At 52.7% G+C, this 16,681-nt stretch overlaps 1 protein-coding gene across 1 annotated transcript in view; it reads right to left on the reverse strand.

Moving 5' to 3' along the window:
- Positions 1–16,681, reverse strand: part of MYO7B (myosin VIIB) — a 99,500-nt gene that overhangs the window by 19,640 nt on the left and 63,179 nt on the right. The window contains exons 18-26 of the mRNA XM_061199089.1: positions 16,164–16,262; positions 14,369–14,463; positions 11,407–11,491; positions 9,510–9,728; positions 8,509–8,679; positions 7,405–7,614; positions 7,119–7,286; positions 4,074–4,151; positions 3,800–3,927 (exon numbers count right to left, since the gene is read on the reverse strand). Of these exons, the coding sequence (XP_061055072.1) occupies positions 3,800–3,927; positions 4,074–4,151; positions 7,119–7,286; positions 7,405–7,614; positions 8,509–8,679; positions 9,510–9,728; positions 11,407–11,491; positions 14,369–14,463; positions 16,164–16,262 (1,253 nt within the window). The remainder of the gene's footprint in view (positions 1–3,799; positions 3,928–4,073; positions 4,152–7,118; positions 7,287–7,404; positions 7,615–8,508; positions 8,680–9,509; positions 9,729–11,406; positions 11,492–14,368; positions 14,464–16,163; positions 16,263–16,681) is intronic.

Here is a 16,681-nt window from a genome sequence, read left to right on the forward strand (position 1 = left end):
CCCACTCCTTTTTTTTTTTCCTTAATATTTATTTATTTATTTGGCTGTGCCGGGTCTTAGTTGCGGCATGCGGAATCTAGTCCCTGACCAGGGATCAAACCCGGGCCCCCTGCATTGGGAGCGTGGAGTCTTAACCACTGGACCACCAGGGAAGTCCCTCTGCACGCCCGCTCCTGATAGCCCTTGTTTCCTGTCTTCCCAAGGCCTCAGCCCTCTGTCCTCCCAGTCAGTCATCTCGGCCCCTTGGGCCTTTGCTCCCTCCCTCACCCACTCTGCCCACAGCACCTTGACCCTCCAGCTGTGGGGCACAGCTACAGGGAGGGCCCAGGGGTCTCCAGCCAAAGCCCTGCTCCTAGTAGATCAGCCCAATCTGATCTGCTCCTTTCCCCAACCTCACAATTATTTCAAACCTTTCCCTCTGCCTAGAGGCCCTCCTCCTTCCCCTGAATGCAGCACCCCCGCAACTGCAGGGAGGAGAGTGGGGGCTTCGAGGGAGAACCCCTCAACTCCTCACCTCCTGATCAGTTCCCACTCCCACAGGCTCAGGAGCCTCTCTGTGTCCTCTTGGGGAAGGGGCTTTCCTCCACTCTTCCCTGCTGACTCAAGCCTCTATCAACTTATAAGAGTGTCCCATTAGCCTCTCCAACCTCACATACCCAGAGGCCAGCATCTTTCCCCTAATTACTCAGTGGTATGCTCCTAAATGTTTAATAACCAACTCTTCTGGGGGAAAATGCCCTGAAATTCATTGCATTTGCCAATTTCTGTGGTGTAAATATTCCCACCAATGCTGATTTCAAGCTACCAATGTCACGTTGCTGACCACAGAGTTCAGAGGAGACGAGCACTGCCAGCTTTCCTGGGCCAGTAGAGCCAGTCCCAGCAGACCTCCTCCTTCTGCAGCCTCTGCAGGCACTGCCGTCAACCACTCACCCAGACTGGAAATCTGGGGGCCACCCCAGACTCCACCCATCAGCCACCATATCCTACTATCTGTCTCCTGGAAATTTTCTCTCTCCCCTGCTCTCCACTTCTGCTCCCTGGGCTCCCTCATCAGCTCTGCAGCAGCCCTCTCCTGGCCTCCCACCCCCAGGCTCCATCCCTCCATGTCATTGCCAGGAAGATCTTTCTGGAAGTCATCTATGATCATGGTCTTCTCTTAAAGCTTTTCCCTGCGCTCTAAGGATTGAATTCAAACTCCGGGCCCCAGCTGGGACAAATCATCTGGAATTCCAGACCCTCAGGCAGTTTCAGAACTCTGTGACCCTGCTCACCCTCTCCCTCTGTCTAGCGAACACCCCTCCTCCTTCCCACCCCACCTGGCCCTACTCTTTCTCAGTGCCCCCACTGGATCACCACCTTAGCACAGGCAGTTATTGTGGGTCTCCGGGTCCTCCCATGCTCCCCAACTAAAGGATGGGCTCCTTGAGGACAGAGACACGTTGCCTTCATCTCTACATCCCCAGCCCACAGGCCAGGGCCTGGCCCTGAGCAGGTACTTAATAAACATTTATCTAACGTGTGGCTGGATGTGAAGTGGGGCATTTGCTTTGTCTTGGAATTTGGCGAAGACTCCAAAACCAAGGATAAACAGATGATAATACTCAATATTCTAAAGAGATACACTCTTGTAGGATTTACTAAAAGATGGCAGAACCAGTCCAGCCAGCACGCCATCCCCAGCCTGCATAAAGGAAGGTGAGAAATTTGAAAGGTGATTCCTGGAAGCGACTTCATGGGAGTAGAGAGACCTCTGGCTCATCTTCACTACATCTAAGTGAGGGGGAGTGAGGGGGACCCAGGAGAACTGCTAATGGAGATGGGGACTGTCTGCCAGAGACGGGACCCATCTCACTCCCCATCTGAGGCATGATGAGCCCCAGCAGCCCATTGGACCACCCCAGGGTACTGGAATGAGGCATGATGACAGAGCTCTTGAGAGTGCTTCATTTGTGTCCCCTGGAGATACAAGTTGGGGGTCTCCATGAACAAGAGACTAGTGTCTGCTTCCTGCTAGAGAAGTCTAAGCCACCCTTGATGGGCAAGATGGAGAAAGAACAGTCAGGAGCTGAGAACTGCACTTGTACAGTTTGGTGGGGCAAGCGTGGATGAGTGTCTGTTGACCAAGAGGAGGCCATGGAAGGAGCTGGGCTTCAGGCATCTTGCTGGGATCCACGCAAGCAGGCCAACCATCATTCCAGAGGGTCCCAGTGGTTAAGAGGCTGTGGTATGTTCCATTAGGGGCTAGAGATGACAGAGACTCTCAAGGGATCCCTGAGACAGTGTTGGCCCCAGCTGGAGTCAGGACTGCACGGAAATGCCTACAGGGTATCTGAAGAACCCACAATCATCTCATATGGGTCTGCCATGTTGGAGGGTGTGGTGGCCAGTGAGGACCAACCATGAGAGAATTACCAGTAGAACCAACTAAGTTGGAAGAGTTGCCACATTACTGTCATGCAGGCAGCTAAAACGCTAGTCTTACTGGCTTGAAGAACCAGAAGACAGAGTTTGGGTACCCACAGCAGTTGAAAGTGAAAAGAGAAATCCTGTAATGAAGACAACCAAAGAAGAGGAGTCCTACATTTTGCATATAAAATCTTCCTAAATCTCTGGCTCACCCTTGATCTACACGTGTGTGGGGCAGACTCCAGGTTGCCCAGCAAAGGCTAAAATAACTGAACAGGGATGCCAGCTGCTGCTCACCAAAGGGAAACAGAGTTTGAATCCACCCAAGTTAATTGTCTGCCAAAATGAAAAGTCAACACTCTCTGAAGGAATACAACAGATTCCAGAGTCTCTAAACATATCATCCCCAAATGTCTAGGATACAACCCGAAAGTACTAGACTTCTGAGAAAATAACAGTCAGGTACTGGACATATGAGGAAACAGGAAAACATGACCATTCTCAAGAGAAAAGGCAATCAGTGGAAACTGGCTCCAAGATGAACCAGATATTGGATTTATCAGAAAAGGTTTAAAATCTACCATAACTGTGCTCAAAGATGTAAAGGACACTATGCTCATAGTGAATGAACAAACAGGATATCTTGGCAGAGAAACAGAAACTATAAAAAAGAACCAACTGCAAACTCTAGAATTGAAAAATATAATATCTGAAATTAAAAAAAATGTTGGATGGGTATAATAGCAGACTGGGGAAGACAAAAGAAAAATCAGTGAATGTGAAGATAGATTAATAGAAACTATCCCATCTAAAGAACAGAGGAGAAAAAAAGAAAGCAGGGATGAACAGACCCTCAGGGATGTGAGGGATAATATAAAAGTCTTCCACAGGTTTAATTAGAGTTCAAAGGAAAAGAGAGAGAGAATGAAGTAGAAAAAAACATTTGAAGAAATAATGCCCCAAATTCCCCCAATTTGGTTAAAAATAATGACTTAAAATATGTGAACCCTTGAGATACAGTAGTCTGTCCCTGAAAGCAGTATACATGGTTCTTTAAATTTGTATAAAAACACAATTCCTGTAAAGCAAATTGTATATAAAGCAAAATATATATAACATAAATGAGGGACTTGCCCATTTAAAGAGACTTGCATTAAAGCTGGTTATCAAATGAATCACCAGCCCATGATGAATTTGTCTTCCTAAAACTGGGTTTCACCCAGGGGTTTTAACGCAGAGCAAATAGAGAACCCTTGATGATAGTGTCTGCTGTCCTGAGACCCAGCCTGCAGGCCCCAGGGTAGGGAGCAGGATAGGGCCGCAGCCATGGGCTGAAAGCCAGTGAGGGGTCCCATGTTCTGAATGGGGTGCGACGGGGGTGGGGACTGACCTGAGGCTGGGCCGCAGGATGGCGTAGCCCACAATGAACTGCACCTTCTCCAGATTGGACATGGGTCGGTCTGAGATGGGGTCGTCAGGATCAAATGCCTCTTCTCCGATATTCAGCTGGCTGGCCACCTTGAAACCCAAAGGCGTCAGTCAGGACAGCTGAGATTCTTCCCATTTGCAAAAGAGGAAACCAGGTGAAAGCCTGGAATGCTGCCGCAGGCCAGCCGGCAGGCGGCAGAGCTGGGAACAGGCCCGGGTCCCGTCCCTGGGCTCACCTGGCCCGTGACCCTGGAGGACCGCTTCAGCTTCATGGAGGAGATGTCCTTGGTCCCTCTGTCCCTGCGGCTGGGCCTCTGTGGATGGAGACAGTTCTTGAGGGATGGTGAGCTGGGGTAGCACCTCCCAATCTGACCCAACAGTGCCTAGGGTGGGGCTAGTCTCCAGATCCCCCAGCCATTTCCCAGCCGATTCACAAAGCACCGAGCAGCCCCTCATCTTGACCGAGCTGTGCAACACTGACAGGTGTGCATTGCCATCCTCACAGCTGGGTGAGGAAACAGAGGCGAGGGAAAGTGAGAAACGACAAAAGCTGCTCGGCCAGTCACCAGCCCTCTGGGAGGGCTCAGGACTGTCCTGATTCCAAAGTTTGGACCTCTCACCAGCCAAGCGGGCTGGGTCTGAGCCCAGGTGCCCAGGACAGCCCCAGGCTATGGTCATTCTCTGTGACAATTTGGTAGATGAATTGGAATACACTCCACCCACTGCAAGGTAGGGGCTTTCCCAGAGATCAGAAGATTCTAAGCTGCAGGGCCCAGGCTGGGTAGGGAGGGGTCTGCCCCCAGCCATCATGATCTGCTGGTCTTCTTAGGCAGGGGTCACACCCTGTCCTGATGGTGTCATGAGAAGTTGCTGCCAAAATTAGAGCTCAGTGTGGGACCAGGTCCAGGGCTGGGCACCAGCTTCTGGCTGGGCTAAACCTGGTTTGGCACACAGGGGACAAACATAAAACACGTTAGGCTGGCGAGCGAGGGTGGGCAGGGCTCACTCAGCCCACTGCTGCTCCTCGGGGGGCACACGGTGGGTGCTTAATAAATGTGCAGGAAGGAACACTTGAGATCTGACCTCTGGGAAGCCAGTCCTCCCTGTGCTCACCTTCCAGAGGTGCCAGTGGCTGGACCACCTCCCAGCGTCCCCTCTCTGAGAGGTGGCCAGCCTCCAAGGTGGCCCCCAGTGGCCCCTGCCTCCTGACATTCTCACCCACTGTGGCATGTAGGCATTGCAGCTTCCTTCCTGCTGTCTCTGAGGTCACTCATTGTGGAGAAAGCATATGTGAAAACACTCGGGCAGCACCATGGAGAGGCCCAGGTGGCCAGAGCTGAGGCCTCCCGCCAGCAGCTATGCGAGGGAGCCATTTGGAAGCAGATCCCATAGCCCCGGTCGAGCTTCGAGATGACAGCTTGACTGCAACCTCACCAGAGACCTTGAGCCCAAACTAACCAGCTAAGCTGCTCCTGACCCTCAAAAACTGTCTGAGATAACGAATGTGGGCTGTTTCAAGCTGTCAAATTTAGGGGGTAATTTGTTACACCGCAGCGAATGACTATTACACTCTGCAGAGCCCACATCTCTAGAGGTCAGGGAGTCAGGGCTTGAGCTTGGGCAACTTCCATGTAATCCCTGGACCAGATCTGGCCACGTGATACCAGGCTGCAGACTCCCTTAGATGTCTATGCAGTTGGTCTGCACACAGGACCTCACAGCTATCTGAGCTGAGGTATGGGGCACTGTGATATTGTGATTTCTAATAAATATATATTTGGTCTTCGTCCCCATTACTGGCACAGAGCTCCTAAAACCCTTGGAATTTCCTGTGATAAAGGTGTCTTTTTATGTTAATGAGGTGACTTTTGGAAAGCACCTAAGGGTGGGTCTGGTTGCCAGGGGACAAGGGGGGGAGGGGTGGGAGATTGAGTTCAACTGGCTCAGTGGCCAATGATTTCATCAATCGTATCTATGTAATGAGGCCTCCATAAAAACCCAAAAGAACAGGGTTCAGAGAGCTTCCAGGTTGGTGACCACTTGGAGATTTAGGGAGAGTGGTGCCTGGAGAGGACATGGAAGCTTCTTTTTTTTTTTTCCTATTATTTATTATTTATTATTTATTTTTTGGCTGCACCGTGTGGCTTGTGGGATCTTAGTTTCCTGACCAGCGATTGAACCTGGGCCCTTGGCAGTGAAAGTGTGGAGTCCTAACCACTGGACCACCTGGGAATTCCCCATGGAAGCGTCTTAATCTTTCCCCACACCTTGCCCTATGCATCTCTCCCATCTGGCTGTTCTGAGTTGTATCCTTTTATAATAAACCAGTAATGTAGTAAGTAAAATGTTGCTCCGAATTCTCTGAGCTGCTTTCGCAAATGAAACCCAAGGAGGGGGTCGTGGGAACCTCTGATTATAGCCAGTGGGTCAGCAAATGAGGAAAAATCAATCTGGACTTGTGTTGAAGCAGGGGTCGTCTTGAAGGATGGAGCCCTTCATCTGTGGAATCAGACGCTATCTCCAGGCAGATAGTGTCAGGATTGAGTTGAATTGTAGGACACCCAGCTGGTGCTGAGAATTCTTGGTGTGGGGACAAATCCACATACATTGGAACTGGTGTCAGAATCATGGGCAATCGTGGGACTCCTAATGCTGGTGGGCCCGAGTGCTATCACTGCTGTGTCATTCCTTTGGACTATTTTGGTTAATTCCACTAAGATGACATCATGAAACCAGGGCTTTAGGAAGGACTTCTGACCAAAAATGGATGTGCATTAACCTTCCATCAGAGAACAGGGCAGAACATGGGTAAAGAACTTGGTCTCTGAATTCAGCAGAATGGATTAAAAGCCCAGCTGTGTCACACCTATTCACTGTGATCTGGGGACAAGTCACTTCACTTCTCAGTTTCTCTAGCTACAATAAACTTAATAATCCCTACCTTGTAGGGATGGCTCATCTGGAAACTAACTGAAGAGAAGCAACTGGCACATAGCACGTCGCCAGTCAGTAATAACATCTGTTGTTAGTATTACTGTCCAATGTTCAGGTCAAACTCGGTGTTCAGAGCCTGGGAGATCCTCTCCTGTGATGACTGTATAATTCACAAAGTCCTGGGTGTAACGCCTGACTCGTGAGCCCCTGAGTGCCATTCAAGACTGAAAAGCCCCGGGGGCCCCTGGGCCCAGCAGGTGGTGCTCACTCCACGCCTTGCCTCCCCCTGCCAGTCCAGCTTCCGGGGCCTGGGGGACACGCCCTTTGTGCCCCCGCCCACTGCGCACCTGTGCGGATCCGCTGTGCGTCGGAGGCTGGGCACTGCTCTCCCTGCCCAGGGCGTCATGGATCTGCCGCATCACCGATCCACCGCGCAGGGTGTTCCTGGCAAAGAGCACTGGCTCCGGGATGTCACCCATGAACCTCAGGATGACATTCCACACAGCCAGGGCGGCCTGGGGAGACGGGGACAGAGCGCACGGCTGGAACCCGGCTCCACGCCGCGTGGAGCCCCCAGCATCCCGCCCGAACCAGGGGGAGGCCTGAGCCGCCAGAAACCAGAGAGCCAGGTACCGAGCAGTCGGCGTCCTCCTCGTGGTAAAGCAGAGGGTATCGCAGGGGCCGCCGGATGTGTGTGTGGCTGGCTGATTTCTGAAAGTAGGTCACGGCGAACTTGGGGAAGGTGTACTCGGCCAGGTCGTCTGCGTCCTCCTCGGGCTCCCCCATCATGGGGACCGTGTCCAGGTCAACCTCGGGTAGCTTCTGGGTCCTCTCTTCCAGATCCTGGGTGCCCGTGAGAGAGAGGGACAAGGGTCTGCTGTCCTTTCAGATGTGACCTGGCAGCGTGTGCATCTTTGGGGGCCGGGGAGCCCCAAGAAGGGTCTGTCTGGTTATTCACGGGGTGCAGAATTATCCACTGCCCCTTGTGTTGGGGACCTCCCCGACCCTCACCCTCGGTGGGCCCCTGGTGGGCTGCTGGGTGCTGGGCGGGCCTCGGTGTGAAAGCCCCAGGTACCTGGCACCCTCTGCCTGCAGACCTGGGCTCTCCAGACACCCCCCACTCCCTACCCGCCTCCTGCTCGCTTCTGTCAAGTGCTCCTCCAGTGGAGGGGGGCCAGGCTGCCCGCACTGCACAGATGATTTGTGTGGGGGGAGCCTGGGCAGGGGGAGGGGGAGGCATGAGCACCTTGGAGGGCGCCTAGGTCACTGGCCCAGAGCAGGATGCGGTGCGAGTCAACGGGACAGCCCCGGAGCTGCCCTCTCCTGCCCGGTCCTCCCGCCCCCATCAGACACGGCCTCCTCCTGCCATGCGTTTTCTACCTCGGGTCCCCAGGTCACATACTGCAGAGCAGCAGCCACCGAGGTGCTCTGTGACAGGGGCCAAACACACGCGGGAAACGCTGCCCGATTGAAAGCCCAATGACATTCCCACAGTAAAGGCTCTAGGAAGCCTTGCAGGTAAGAAACCTGCTCAACTTGAAAGGGTTTGACCACAGAGACCCTCGCTCCTCTTTTCTCTGCATCTTCACCCAGGACCGCAGAACTCACTTCAACACCTACCTACTCCATCGGCTCCCCGAGCTGAGTCTTGGCTTTTCAGCAAAGCCTAGAGGTTGGCCCCTAGACAGAGCCCCCCCCCCCACCCCACCGCCGCTGGGCCGGCAGGGCCTGTCTTACCTCGACGTGCGGCGTGGCCTGGCCCTCCTGCCCGCCCATCAGGGAAGGCAGGAAGCCGAACACCTTCTCCACCATCTCCGTGTCGGTGACAGTGTCGTAGATGGACTTACGCTTCCTGCTGGGGACAGCGCTTGGGCTTTTCTGCTTTTCAGCAGGGACGACCAGAGGCCCCTGCACAGACACCCCGGGGGCCACGGTTACCACAGGCCTGGTGGGGGCAAGCCCCTCCCGGAAGCCAAATAAACCTCTTCCTGCCGTATTTGTCCAAATCAATACATTTCCCTCTAAAATCCTAGGTTTTAAAAGTGAGAGGGACTGGAGATAACCAGCCTGGGCCTCTCCTTTCCCAGTGGATAATTAGAGGTCCAGAGAGGGGAGATGCTTGCTTGCCCTCACAGGGTACCACGCCAAAGCCCGAAGACCCCCAGAACCTAGCTGCAAAATCCACCCAGGCCCACCTGGTCCCTTCACAAAGAGCACCAAGGCTCCCCTGGGAGAGGGCCCTGGGCCTGCCCTGGTTTGTGGCCCGTCTGGGGCCATGTGGGTGCAGGAACACGCTGCTGACATGTCTGGGGCTCTGCACTCTTCCTTGCTCTGGCCACTGTACTAGCACTGTGCTCCGTGGGCCCATTTTCATCTACGGAGCAGGGGCAGACTTCATCCTAGGCCCTCTTCCTTATCACCATTGCCAAATGAGCAAGTTCTGAGGAGTGAGGTTGAGTCTCAGGTGCTGTCCGAATGGAGGAAATGGGATCACGCAAGGGTGAAATTTCAGAACGCAGGGATATGCATCTCGGTGCCACTCCCCTGCTCCCTGCCCTCCCGCCTCTCTTGCCCAGACTCTCTTGAAGGCTCCTCTTGGTATTTCTTGGTATTTTTGGACCTGGAGGGGGCAGGAGTGTCTGGTGGGAGCCCTATGTTGCTGCTTACTCCTCCTGCCTACCCTCCCTCACCTGGGCCCGGCCATCTCCCACCTGCCCGAGAGGGCAGTGACCACCTACATTGGCTTTCTGCCGCCGGAAGTTCTGCCGGACAGCTAGGCCCCTGGCGTACGCCTGGATGACCACCACTGCCCTCCTCTTGGCGTGGACCTGCTGGCGCACAAGGTAGCCCCTGCAGAGGGCCTGCAGCTGGATCATCCTCTGCCGCATGGCCTGGTACTGCTTTGCCAGCAGGTGGCTCCGGGCAATGGCCTGCAGACGCTCAAAACCCAGGAGGACCTGCGGAGGCAAGAAGGACGGGCGCTCACAGAGAGGCCTGGGCCCAGCCGGGCACAGAGCAGAGAAAGGCCTTCCCGAGGGGACAGAGAGCAAGGGGCAAGGTGACCTCACAAATCAGCTTTACAGTTACCTGCTTTATGGCAAAGCGCGAGTGCTAAAATTTTACGTGCCTGTGAGTACGAGCGTATTAAATGAGTTATACTTGTAAAGCAGTTAGAACAGAGCCTGGCAAGAAATTAGTGCTAAAGAAGTCTTTTTAAATGGCGTAGATTGGGCTTCCCTGGTGGCGCAGTGGTTGAGAATCTGCCTGCCAATGCAGGGGACACGGGTTCGAGCCCTGGTCTAGGGAGATCCCACATGCCGCGGAGCAACTGGGCCCGTGAGCCACAACTACTGAGCCTGCGCGTCTGGAGCCTGTGCTCCGCAACAAGAGAGGCCGCGATAGTGAGAGGCCCGCACACCGCGATGAAGAGTGGCCCCCGCTTGCAGCAACTAGAGAAAGCCCTCGCACAGAAATGAAGACCCAACACAGCCAAAAATAAATAAATAAATAAATAAATAATAAAAATAAAGGAATTCCTTAAAAAAAAAAAAAAAGAAAAAAAATGGCGTAAATAATAAAGTAGTTTCCTGGTAGTTCTGCCAGTAACAGAGAACTGGTTTGGGTGTCACATGCGTGATACGATTCCAGAGGCCTTGGTTTTCACACCTGCAGCCAAGTCCAGCCAGCTTGTGTGGAGCTAGAGCACCTGTGTGGAGGCCTATGGCTGGCTCCATCAAGCTAATCCCTCAGGGATCTTGAAAATCAAGAGGAAATAATAAACTATGAGTACCTGCTTCTATGCTGCAAACACACCCTAGGCCACAGCAGTCCCTAAGCCTCTGGGATGGCTCCTGTTGGCTTCTGAAAGACCAACCTAACGGCTGCCAGGTGTGAGGGGTCATGCTTCATCTTACAGGTTTGGAAGTCACACAGACATGCATCCAAACTCCAGCTCTGCTGCCTACTGATTGCGTGCTCTTGGGGAAATGACTTAATTTCTCTGTGCCTCGGTTCCTTGACATACAGCGTTGGCTTAATAGTAAATAAAATGATGCACACAGAGCAACAGGCCCCAAGTAGCCTTTCCATCCATGTCAGCTGCCAACATGCCCTTGTGAGCACGGAATGCGGACAGGTCTGGGTCAGTCTTGCTGACGTGACCACTGCATGTCGCAACCACAGTCGCAGCCATGACCAAGACAAGCAGTCAAACAGGCCCCACAGGACACGGTTAAAGGTTGCTCTGGTTTGTTTGTTGCGCAGACACTCATTAGCAGCATCTGTGGTCAAGGAAAAAATTAGAAAAAAAATGCTTGAAACAGAAAATAATCAATCCATTAACTTATTTTGTTGCCTGGAAATTGGGAAAAAAAGCCACCATCTAATTTCAGAGTAGGACATCTCATTCTAGCTCTGGAGATGCCCCAAAGTCTGCAGGAGAATGCTTTGAAACCTGCAAACCGTGTGACCTGACACTATGCTAAGAAGAGTGTGTGGGGTGCTGAGGTCTGGATCATGCCTGTGGCTGATGTGATGCTTCCTGCCCCAGCTCTCACATTCATAAACAAATGTCAACATTTGTATCTAATTGGATGGCTGCTCCTGCAGGCTCCGCCTCCCACGTGAGTCTCTTACCAGCTTGAAGTTCCTCCGGCTGTAGTAGCCTCTCCACCAGGCCTGGAGGGTCACAGCTGCCCGCCTCTGCCTTAGGAACTCCTTCCTAGAAGCGGAAATGCAAGTCAGTGGTAACAACCACAGACATTTTAAAGCCTTTGGGGGGGAAAACTGATTTTGAAGGAAGAGAGATAATGAAATGTTGGGGCAAATGACTGCATACAATATTTCTTTTCCAGAAGCCTTTATAGGCTGAAAGATAGGTTAGGAACTTAAAATCTACTGCCAACAACTAAATTTGTGAATGAGGACAGTTCAGTTTTTATTTATTTATTTAAATTTATCTTTTTTCTTTTTCTTTTCTTTATTTTTTTTGGCCACGCCACGCAGCTTGCGGGATCTTAGTTCCCCAACCAGAGATCGAACCTGTGCCCCCTGAAGTGGAAGCGAGGAGTCCTAACCACTGGACCTCCAGAGAATTCCCGAGGACAGTCCAGTGTTTAGAGTGAAGAGAAAAAATTTCCTCATTCCCCGCAAAGATCTCTGAAGGGATAAAACCCATTTCCAACTTTTTATTCGTTGTCAGACTCTGCCCCCTCCTCTGGCCACTAGCCCAGGGGTTTATCAGAAATCAGGTCAGAAGTCTCAGGACCAGAGCTCCTCTCTGGGGGCAGGTCAAAGCAGAGGGCAGCCCCCAGACCCAGGCAGCCTGGCAAGCTCCATCAGACTACTCCCTCCACACGGAGGAAAGCGGGCTGAAAACTGGAGGAGGTAACCTGAAACCTCGCCTCTGGGGAGTCAGAGGTGCATACGGATGTACCTTTTCTCCCACACTTAACTGAGTTTTCTTATCACTTCTAATAATTTTTCGGGGTATTTTCTTAGGTTTAGGACAGTAGATCTCAATCATATTAAAAATCATCTTCGGGGAGTTGGGGGAGTGGGAATTGGATGAAGGTGGTCAAAAGGTGCAAACTTCTAGTTATAAGATTAAGTACTAGGGATGTAATGTACAACATGATGACTATAGTTAGCACTGCTCTGTGGTATATATAAAAGTTATTAAAGGAGTAAACCCTAAGAAGGATTTCCATCACAAGGAAAAAAAAATTTTTTTCCTTTGTTTCTGCATCTATATGAGATGGTGGATGTCCATTAAACTTATTGTGGTAACCGTTTCATGATATGTGTAAGTCAGATCATTATGTGGTACACCTTAAACTTGTACAGTACTGTAAGTCAATTATATCTCAATAAAACTGGGGGACAAAAACCAAAAACCAAAACAAACAAACAAAAAAGAACAAGAAAAAAATCATCTGGAGAACTTCAATATTTATTGATGCCTGGGTACCATCCAGTCCAATTAAGTCAGAATCTTTGTTGATGGGTGGACAATATATATCTGTATAGCTATCTATTCAATATTTTTTGGTGCATGTACATACACACACATACACACACTCACATGATGATTCTAATATAAGGCCAAAGTAAACAACTGAGTTATCTAAAAATAAAGATAATTATTTGTCTCTTTTCTAATATTTATACCAATGGTTCTCAACTGGGGGTGATTCTGCCCCCCAGGCACACTTGGCAATGTCTAGACACATTTTTGGTTGCCATGACCAGGGGCTGGGGAGGAGGATGCTACTGGCATCTAGTGAGTAGAGTTCAGATGCTGCTAAACATCCTGCCCTATAACAAAAAGTTATCCAAGCAAAATGTCAATAGTGTTGAAGTTGAAAAACCCTGATTTCTATATTTTCTTTAAATTTCTTGTCTAATTGCATTGGCCAGAACAGCAAGAACACCATTAATTACCAATGGTGATCACTTCTGGGAAGATGGAGTAGACATACTTTCCCTTACTCCTCCTGCTAACTACAACTAAAAACCCCTAGACATTATACATAAAACAAACATTAAGAAGACTCTGAAACATGGAGAGAAGAAGGAAGACCAGCTAAGGATCTCAGACACAGTGGTAACTTCTCTGGATTTCTTTTTGCCTCACATACCCCAGACTAGGAGCTGAAGAAGTAGGCAATCCAGAAATGACAATGGGCACAGACCAGAAAGACCCCAAGAAAAGCCTTCTCTCTCTACCAAAAGGATCAAGAAAGGGGCAGTTTAGCAAGACAGAAAACTTTTAGATAATAACCAAGTCTACTCCAGTGAAACACCATGTAAACAACTGTGGTCCCCCCACCTACACCAGAAGATGCCCAGTGGAAAGCCTAGACTTCCACCCTCACCTGGGTTGTGTAGGAAGTCATCCTTGATGGGTAGTAATGAGCCCACCCCCAACAATGGCAGTGGAGACCACTGGGGAATCCTGAACCTGTATGGCCTTCTAAGCCACACCTCCCCGCCTCACGACCCTGCTTGCTGGTGCCCATGGCCGCTATTCCCGTGGCTCAGCCACTTTCTCGCATTTTGTCCTATCTGGGTTTCCAGGCCTTCCTATGGTTGGCAACGGGCCTACAGGACAGCAGGGAATGGCACCATGGGACCTGCCGAGCCCCCTGGATGTGGTGAGGGGGAGGGAGGCGGTAATATGGCTGATTTACTGAACCTGGACTGAAATTCAAGCGTTATCTTCTTACTGACCAGGGAACCAAGTCAAAGACAGTTCTTTTCTTCCCTCCAAAGCCAACCACCTCATAAAACCAAACCCATACTTTCTCTAAGACAACTGAAGGAGAACGTGAGATACAGTCGAAACCAGAGCTGACACTTCATTTGGCTCTTGCTTCCGTGATGGATTTTGCCCTCCACCCCAAACATTCAAATAATGTATTAGAATTCTCTGGCCAACACAGGCTGCAGTGTCCCTGGTCAGGAGGTCCCGACAGCGCTTCTGCCTCGGTTACCCCGAGAGGGGGACCAGTGGGAACTTGTGGCCCTTGGGGGGTACAGGCCTGCCCAGGGCACATGGCGGGTGGGTGTGTGGGCTGGGAGGGGGCAGGGCAGGCACCTGTATCTGTAGCCCCGCAGGACTCTCTGGATGCTGACGGCAGCCTTGTCCAGGGCCTGGCTCCTCTGTACCGCCAGCAGGGTTTCCTGGTTTTCCTGGGATGGGAGAGATCTCATCATGCAGCTGCCCCGCCTCACCGCCACTCCCCCACCTGCAGCCAGAAGTCAGGGTCTCTCAGACTCTTCCCACACTGCTCCCAGGAGGGCGGGCAGGGGAAGGGGCCCTCATGTTGCCACCGCTGTGGCTCAGAGCAGAGAACCGCAGCTACATCCCCAGCCCCAATCCAAGAACTTCCCATTTTAGCTCTTTCTTCTTGTTAATTCGATCTGGGAAATTTCACTTCTGCTCTGGAGAACCCAAGAGGGGGGCAAAGAATTTCCCCAAAGCTGTATTTTATTTCCCAAAATTCATGAGCAATGCGCATTCAGCTGTAATACAGATGCATGCTTGTTTCCATGTAAACATGAATTCCAGCCTTTGCATAGAATTCATAGTGTGAGGTGATGAGCCATATTCATCCCTGAGTGGTGACCTGCCCTGGCCCACCTCCCTGCTGCCCCTGGATCCCGGGCCGGAAGGAAGGGACTGTCTTTGCAGAGGAGAGAGCAGCACAGCCCTTTGGTAAGTGATGGGCAGAGGCCAGGGGCTTGGTGGCCCTTCCTGCCCCCATCAGTCTTGCATCAAGCAAGCACTGGGTCTCTTCGTGTGCCTGGGTGGGCCCTGGGGACACAGAGATGGACTAGACCCCCGACTGTGGCCTCATGGAGCAGCCAGGGAGGGGGAGGGATGGAGGGGCGGGCACTCTCCTCCCCTCCTTGGCCATCCACCCAAGCTGACCCCACTCTCCATACCACACCCTCCTGGGCAGCGGCCCTGGGACTCCCCAGACCTCTTCCCTCTGCCAGCCTCACGTCCCCAGTGGAGTCTGAAGCCCCTCTGCTTCTTCCTTCCTGTCAAGCCCCAGAGTCCCAGCACAGGCAGACCTGACTAACGCATGGACAGACGGACAGACCCACTGGAGAGCTGGGGCTGGGAGGACAGACAGGGACGTTTGGGCAGGCTCTATGGGGGAAGAGGACAGAGTGGAGGTCTCAGGAAGGGCAGTGGGGACGAGGTGGGGTCCGGGGCGGGCTGGCAGAGCCCTGATTCTAGCCCTGATCTTCTCTTCCTCCTCCTCTTTCTCGCCCTGCTGACCTGCCCAAGGCGTGTGAGGCTAGGAGACACGGAGGTTCTCTCCCTGTGGCTCTCTGACCCAGTTCGCAATCCTGGAGGGCCCGAAGGCCAGCCTCAAGGGTGAGAGGCTGCCTCTGCGTGACCCTGAGCCTCCTTGTGAGTTGATGGAGAGGGAGGTGAGAGGTGGGAGATGGTGCTGCTTGCACTGGCCCGCCAAGGAGCTGTCATGGGGGGAGGGGGGCACACTGCCTCCTGCCTGAAGCCCCGCCTCTCCGGGGAGGCAGGGGCGGGGCTTCCCCAGGTCGGACTGCAGACTGTGGCCCCGGGCCTGAAGGGCTGTTCTCGGGGACAGTGGGAGACCTCCCTCAGCTCCTTCTTGCTCTCCCGTGGTGGCTTGGAGGCAGCCCCTCCTTCTCCTCAGGCCTCGCCCTAAATGTCCTCCTCTGAGAAGCCCCCGGGCTTTCACGGGCTGGGCCGGGCTCTCCCCGTGACCCCCTGCCTCCCTTCCCCCCTAGAGTGGCTTTCTTGAGGGCAGGGGCCACGCACAGGGCAGGCGCCCACGGGCACCAGACCAGCCACACAGGCTTCAGGAGGCTGAGGACCAGCGCGTTCAGGGTCTCACCTTCAGGAAAATTTTGGTCTTTCCCACTTTCCAGTCTTTGTCTGTGCCCAGCCACATTTCGACGATGCGCAGGGTCATCTGGCGAAACTTGCCCTGAAGCTGCCAAAGAGAAACAGGAGGGGTTCTGTGGAGTCCCGCTGGAGCCTGAGGTCCCTCCTCAGGGGCTTCCTAGGGAGCGGGGTCCTTCTGCTGTCACAGGTGTCGTCGTCAGAGGCTCCTGGGCCAGGGCACAGGCACTGGGCACCCTGGATCAAGGGTGGGGCCCAGGGGACCACGAGGCCACCACACCTTGTAGGGCCTGGGGCCTCAGTGTGGCCGTTGGACACGGGCAGCCCAAACTTCAGGATGGCTGAGTGTTCGGGGAAGGCTAGGAAGCAGGAAGTGTCCTGCTCCCTGGCCACTTATCATCTCTGTGACATTCTGCCACGTAAAAGAGAGTGTTTGCCTTTAACTGCGGATGCTCCTAGAAGGAACATATTCAGCGGCTAGCCTCGTCCAGAGAAGGGAAGCAGGAACGG

The sequence above is a fragment of the Eubalaena glacialis genome, chromosome 1 (assembly GCF_028564815.1).
Source record: "Eubalaena glacialis isolate mEubGla1 chromosome 1, mEubGla1.1.hap2.+ XY, whole genome shotgun sequence".
Taxonomy (NCBI): Eukaryota; Metazoa; Chordata; class Mammalia; order Artiodactyla; family Balaenidae; genus Eubalaena; species Eubalaena glacialis.